Source organism: Macrobrachium rosenbergii, chromosome 18 (assembly GCF_040412425.1).
Source record: "Macrobrachium rosenbergii isolate ZJJX-2024 chromosome 18, ASM4041242v1, whole genome shotgun sequence".
NCBI lineage: Eukaryota > Metazoa > Arthropoda > Malacostraca > Decapoda > Palaemonidae > Macrobrachium > Macrobrachium rosenbergii.
The window spans coordinates 31,439,234-31,446,878 of record NC_089758.1 but is presented as its reverse complement, the minus strand read 5'-3'; the positions used below and the strand labels follow the sequence as shown (position 1 = coordinate 31,446,878).

At 38.1% G+C, this 7,645-nt stretch overlaps 1 protein-coding gene across 1 annotated transcript in view; it reads left to right on the top strand.

Moving 5' to 3' along the window:
• The first annotated feature begins 1,021 nt into the window (after positions 1 to 1,021).
• Positions 1,022 to 7,645, top strand: part of LOC136848263 (uncharacterized) — an 11,318-nt gene continuing 4,694 nt past the window's right edge. The window contains exons 1-2 of the mRNA XM_067120649.1: positions 1,022 to 1,100; positions 6,274 to 6,413. Coding sequence (XP_066976750.1) covers positions 6,312 to 6,413 — 102 coding nt within the window. The 5' untranslated portion in view covers positions 1,022 to 1,100; positions 6,274 to 6,311. The remainder of the gene's footprint in view (positions 1,101 to 6,273; positions 6,414 to 7,645) is intronic.

Below are 7,645 nucleotides of genomic sequence, written 5' to 3'. Positions count from 1 at the left end.
TCTCTCTCTCTCTCTCTCTCTCTCTCTCTCTCTCTCTCCATTTAACCCAGAAAGTAGTTTTAGCTCTCTCTCTCTTTTATCCAGAAAAATAATTATAGCTCTCTCTTTTAGCCAGGAAAATAATTATAGCTCTCTCTCTCTCTCTCTCTCTCTCTCTCTCTCTCTCTCTCAGTTTTATTTTAACAAAGACAACTGTTATAGCTCTCTCTACACTCCCCCCCCTCTCTCTATTTTACCCAGGAAAATAATTTTAGCTCTCTCTCTCTCTCTCTCTCTCTCTCTCTCTCTCTCTCTCTCTCTCTCTCTCTCTCTCTCTCATCTTTATCTTAACCAAGAAAGAACTTATAGTTCTCTCTACACTCCCACCCTCTCTCTATTTTACCCAGGAAAATAATTTTAGCTCTCTCTCTCTCTCTCTCTCTCTCTCTCTCTCTCTCTCTCTCTCTCTCTCTCTCTCTCTCTCTCAGTGTGTACACTTCTGACACCCCTTACATGCCTGACGAAGATCGTACAAGTGTTGTGGGTGAGGGGTGGGGGTGGCGGCGGCGGGGTGAGGGAGGGGAGTTCAGGGATCGTTCAGATCCAAAGGGAAATATAACTGGTCTAAAACAATGGTCTTGAAATTCTTCACCATGACCTCGTAAAAATCTGAAGATCGGAGAGAAAAACATCGCCATTTTTTTGCTTATTACTTATCCAGCATCGAAAACGCATCTTTACCAATATATGTGTGTGTGTATACGTGTGTGTATATGTGTGTGTGTGTGTGAGTGAGTATGCATTTGTAAAAGCGTAAACGTGTGTGTTTCTAGGACCTACGGATGGGTAAGAACGAATGTACAGCTTCAGATCCTTTTCATATAAATAAATAAATATTTATACATATACACACACATACATTGCATACATACACATACACACGTACATACATACACAAACACTCTTTGTGCGAGGTGTCAAAACACCAGAAGGACGACAGAAGCAGCAGGATCGTAAATTCCACCTCACAGGAACGAGCGCTGTCGAGGTTCGACGTAGTCGTTGGTCTTCTTCTTTCCCTGCCATTCGCCTCCGAGAAGCCGACGTCACCGAACCGCCAGGTTAAATCTCTCTCTCTCTCTCTCTCTCTCTCTCTCTCTCTCTCTCTCTCTCTCTCTCTCGTATACGAAGCTGCCTTCTTCTTCTTCTTATTATTATTATTATTATTATTATTTTATTATTATTATTATTATTATTAGTGTCTCTCTCTCGCTCTATTCCACTGTTGCGGCCGCAGCCAAACCGGGATCAAAAGTGAGTTTTTGAACGGGTATTTCCTTTTCCAGTGTGATGATCGTCCATCTTGGCGTTGGTTTTGTGAAGTGTGTTTATGCGATCAAAAAACAAAACAAGCGAAAAATGCGCCGAAGTTTCTTCGGCACAATCGAGTCTTCTGTACAGCCGCTACAAGCGTATAATCAAGGCCACCGTAAATGGATCTATCTTTCGGTGGTCTCGGTATGATGCTGTATGAGCCGCGACCCTTTAAACTTTAACCATGGCCAGGTGGTGGCCTATCCTATATCGTTGCCAGAAGCACGATTATGGCTAACTTTAACTTTAAGTGAAGATAAAAGCTACTGAGGCTAGAGGGCTGCAATTTGGTATGTTTGATGATTGGAGGGTGGATGATGAACATACCAATTTGCAGCCCTCTAGCCTCAGTAGCTTTTAAGATCTGAGAGCGGACAGAAAAAAGTGCGGACAGAAAAAAGTGCGGACAGAATAAAGTGCAGACAGAAAAAAGTGCGGACAGAAAAAAGTGCAAACAGAAAAAAGTGCGGACAGAAAAAAGTGCATTCAGAAAAAAGTGCGGACGGACAGACACAGCCGGCATAATAGTTTTCTTTTACAGAAAACTAAAAAAAAATAAAACAAAAATAGAAGCGTTTCCAGCTGCGACTTCATTGTGATTTCAGAAAATTGAATGATGCGATGGATTTCTGACTTCAAGTATTATAGAACAGAACTGGAATTGGAATACAGAATTTAGGCCACAGGACAAGCTCTGGGACCCATGAGGTCATTCAGTGCTGGAAGGGAAACTGAGAATAAAAGGATTAAAAGGTGCAGCAGGAGGAAACCCTTTTGCAGCTGCTCTTTAAATATGAACGGAGGTACAGTAAAAGGAATGAAAGGGGTTGCAGCTAGGGGCCGAAGGGACGCCGCATAGAACCTTAAGTAATAATGCCTACAGTGCACCAAGTGAGGTGCGCTGAAGGCACTCCCCCTCTTAAGGAAATGCTGAGTGTTGTGCAATCTCAAAAAAACAAGTAAAAAATGCGCCCAAGTTTCTTCGGCGCAATCAAGTTTTCTGTACAACCGCTACAGCATATAATCTAGGCCATCGAAAATGGATCTATCTTTCGGTGGTCTCTCAACATCACACCAAGGTCTTTAACTGCTTCCTTATTTGTGACTGTGTCATTATTAGGACCTTTATATGCATATAGCATTCCTTTTTTATCACCATAGTTTATTGTTTCAAATTTATCAGAGTTAAATACCATCCTATTTATCTCTGCCCATTTATATATTTTGTTTAGGTCTCTTTGTAGCGAGTTCCTATCTTCATCACAAGCAGTTTCTCTACTTATTCTTGTGTCATCTGCGAAACTTCTTACTACTGAGTCCTTAACATTATTGTCTATGTCTGCAATAATAATCACAAACAGCAATGCAGCTAACACCGTACCCTGTGGCTCACTGGATATTACCGTAGCTTCATCCGATTTCTCATCGTTTGCAATCACTATCTGTTTTCTGTTTTGCAAAAATTCTTTTATCCATCTTCCTACTTTGTCCACAATGTTATGTTTTCTAATTTTTTCGCTAATATATTATGGTCTACCTTGTCAAAAGCTTTTGCAAAGTCTAGGTAAACCACATCTGCATCTTTTTCATTTATCATATTTTTATATATGCTTTCATGGTGGACTAACAGTTGGGTTTGTGTACTTTTTCCAGGTACAAAACCATGTTGTCCTATATTGAACAATCTATTTTTCATTAAATGTTTCATTATATTTTTTTCATTACCCTTCCATAAACTTTCATAATATGAGATGTCAGACTCACAGGCCTATAATTACTTGCCTCTAGTCTTGAACCACTTTTGAAAGTAGGAGTAATATATGCTAATTTATGCTCATCGTAAATCTTGCCTGTATCTATACTTTGTCTCAATAATATTGCTAGCGGCTTTGCGATTGAATGAACCACTTTCTTTAACAATATGGCAGGTACGCCGTCTGGTCCTGCTGCTGATCCATTTTTAATTTCATTAATAGCCTGCACAATATCGGCCTCTGTAATATCTATGTCCGATAAATATTCAATATTTTCATCTCTTATTTCTGTATCATTATCTTCATTATCAATTCTAGGTGTAAATTCACTCTTATATCTTTCTGCTAATATGTTACACATTTCCTTTTTTTCATTCGTTAATCGCCCTTCAGTTCTTAGAGGGCCCATTTCTACTCTTATTTTATTCATCTTTTTTGCAAATGAATAAAAAATTTAGGGTTTTGCTTGATATTTTGTTGGGTCTTTTCTTCTAGGTCCCATTTTTCATTTTCTTTTGACTGTATAATCTTATCTTCTGCGCTACTATTGCTCTCTTTTTTATATGTATAAATACAACCACAGTCTCTTATTCGTTCTTTCCATTCTACGAAAAAAAAGTTAAAGTCTCCGGATAGGAGTATATTCCAGTCCTTGGAGGGTTTGGAGGGAAAGGAGGAGGGTAAAGGAGGAGGGTTTGGAGGGAAAGGAGGAGGGTTTGAAGGGAAAGGAGGATGGTAAGGAGGAGGAGGGTTTGGAGGGAAAGGAGGAGGGTTTGGAGGGAAAGGAGGAGGGTAAGGAGGAGGAGGGTTTGGAGGGAAAGGAGGAGGGTAAGGAGGAGGAGGGTTTGAAGGGAAAGGAGGATGGTAAGGAGGAGGAGGGTTTGGAGGGAAAGGAGGAGGGTAAGGAGGAGGAGGGTTTGAAGGGAAAGGAGGATGGTAAGGAGGAGGAGGGTTTGGAGGGAAAGGAGGAGGGTTTGGAGGGAAAGGAGGAGGGTAAGGAGGAGGAGGGTTTGAGAGGGGAAAGGAGGAGGGTAAGGAGGAGGAGGGTTTGGAGGGAAAGGAGGAGGGAAGGAGGAGGAGGGTTTGGAGGGAAAGGAGGAGGGTAAGGAGGAGGAGGGTTTGGAGGGAAAGGAGGGTAAGGAGGAGGAGGGTTTGGGGGGAAAGGAGGAGGGTTTGGAGGGAAAGGAGGAGGGTAAGGAGGAGGAGGGTTTGGAGGGAAAGGAGGGTAAGGAGGAGGAGGGTTTGGAGGGAAAGGAGGAGGGTTTGGAGGGAATGGAAGAGGGTTTGGAGGGAAAGGTGGAGGGTTTGGAGGGAAAGGAGGAGGATGTGGAGACAAAGGAAGTGACTCAAGAGGAGGAGGATGTGGAGGCAAAGGAGCGGAGCCAAGATGGATCAGATTGAGGTTAGGACCTTGAAATTTGTCCCTGTTTATCTTTTTGATTCTTTGCACGAGTCCTGTCCTCTCTTTCCTAAGTGCATCATTTTCCTCTTGCAAATTCTTTGTCACCGACTGCATTGCAATGCAGACTCCCTCTTGTTCATTGACTTTCTCCTTCAGCGACGACAGCTGGTGGTCCTTCAGACGAATGTCGTCCTTGAGCTGACTGATTTGAGCATTAAGCTGGTCTGCAACCACTTTTGCCTCAGCCATCTTCCGTTCGTGACTATCGTAAATGTCCTGTAAATCTTTGGAATGTGACTCCTCAAGATTCTTCCTGGACCTAGGGTACGTTGCCATGAAAAATCACAAACAAACAAAAATCTTCTCTGTGAATTAAGGAAATTGGGTGATACGAAGTCTCGCATATTTCAAACTGCAAAGAAAGTCAGACTTGGAAATGAACGAATAAATAAACAGCAAAACACAGAGCTTTTTTTTAGTCTTCTGTAAAAGTTTTCTGTCCAAGTTTTCTGTCCGCCCTCAGATCTTAAAAATTACTGAGGCTAGAGGGCTGCAAATTGGTATGTTGATCACCCACCCTCCAATCATCAAACTTACCAAGGTGAAAGTTACCCATAATCGTGCTTCTGCCAACTATATAGGACATGCCACCACCAGGCCGTGGTTAAAGTTTCATGGGCCGCGGCTCATACACCGAAAGATAGATCTGTTTTCGTTGGCCTTGATTATACGCTGTAGCAGCTGTACAGAAAACTCGATTGCGCCATAGAAACTTCGGCTCATTTTTTACTTGTTTTGCAATGAAGCAAAGGAATTTCAAACACCAAGTTTTTCTTGGTTGGAAGTGGCCAAATTACCAATAATACAATGCCGATTAATTAGCGCCTGTCTGTGTGTGTGTGTGTGCGTGTGTGTGTGTGTGTGTGTGTGTGTAGTTTTATAATGGAACATACGACAGCGTAATTCTACCTTCCTTGGTTATTGCATAAAAAAATTCGAGCTAAAGAGTGATTGCTCCGTATCTCAAACATATAATATTTTTTATGTTTCTTGAAAACCATTTAAAATCGTACAGTCAAGACTATATATATATATATATATATATATATATATATATATATATATATATATATATATATATGCATATATACATTTATATGTATATATGTGCATATATATATACATACATATACATATATATACATAAAGTTCTTTGAAGATGTAAGAAAGAAGAAATACAGCTTAGACATATATATATATATATATATATATATATATATATATATATATATATATATATAGTATGTATATATGATATATATTATATATATATATATATATATATATATATATATATATATATATATATATATATATTTATATGATATACATACAATCTTCTTCTTCTTCTTCGTTTTACAATCTTATGTATATATGTATATATATATTTATATAATATATATAATCATACATATATATAATATACAGTATATGCATATATATATATATATATATATATATATATATATATATATATATATATATATATACATAAATTATATATGTATGTATTATATATTTTATATAAATATATATATATATATATATATATATATATATATATATATATATATATATATATATATATATTAATATACATATACATATGTATATATACATAATACATATATGTCTAACCTATATTTCTTCTCTCTTACATCTTCAAAGAACTATGGCAACTTGTTCGATTTCTTTCATTCACAGACCCCAAATTGTTGCCGGTCAAGGCAGAGCGACAAACGATGGACCGTCACAATACGACCTCGGCAGATGTAGTGCCAGACAGTCTACCTTCTCTCGAGGGTCACAAATGCCCTCTACCATCGTATGGGATGCTGCCCTCAGTAAGTAGGTACGAGGCTTTCAGCATTACAAGGGCCTCTCTCCATAAAAAAAAAAGGAAAAAATTTTATTTCTAAGCCATCGAAGTTTTGGAAATTCAACCTGCTCTAATTTATTTTTACAAGATACAAAGTTGAATTTTGTGTGAGGTGAAGTATTTGCGATCAGGAACAGAACAGTATGCATAAAAAAAAAATTATACTTCATCCCCACTCGCTTTTTTGGGTGGTAAAAAGGGGGGGGGAGATTATTTTAAAGCTGATCAGGCGAGAAACGCCATATTGAAAAGTTGGGGCAAGATGCCCTTCTGATGTTGAACGCTTGGTATGTCATTATCTTAGTTGCACTGTTTGTCAAGCATAGATTCATGAAGGAAAACTGCGTAGCATCAAAGACTGTAAGCATATACAACAGTTAATAGCTATCTGTTTAACAGTCTATCATTTGCAGCGAATGCTATAAAAAAAAAAGCAAATTATTATTATTTTTACTATAATCATTATTCAAAAATGCTCATAGTAGCATGAGTCTTGAAATGGAGAAACAAATCACAGATATGTATATGTATAATATATATATATATATATATATATATATATATATATATATATATATTTTTTTTTTTTTTTTTTTTTTCTTCTTTTTAAGATAAACCTGTAGAGAGAGCTTTCGGGAACTGTACAGATTCATCTTTAAGTATATGTACATATACATAACTGTGGATTTGTTTCTCCATTATTATTATTATTATTATTATTATTATTATTATTATTATTATTATTATTATTATTATTATTCAGATGATGACCCCTATTCATGTGGAACAAGCCCACCACAGGGGCCACTGACTTGAAAAGCAAGCTTCCAAAGAATATGGCGTTTATTAGCAAGAAGAGATCATTCATTAAAAAAGATAAAAGAAATGCACAAATTGATAAATAAATAGATAAAAATGTAAGTAAATTGTTGAAATACAAGAGGAATTGCATTAGGGTAGAAATGCACTGCATCTTCGCTTGGACTTCTGAAGTACCAGGCCGCCACTGACGTTCAGTTATACCTGCGCAGTTATGCCTGTGCAGGAAAAACTGAACGTTAGTGGGTTCAGTTTTGCCTGCACAGGCCGACTGTGCAGGCATACCTGCGCAGGCATAACTGAACGCAAGTGGCTGCCTTTAGGGAGGTTTTTTCACACAAGTGGCAGCCTTTAGGGAGGCTTTTCCACAGTCCAATG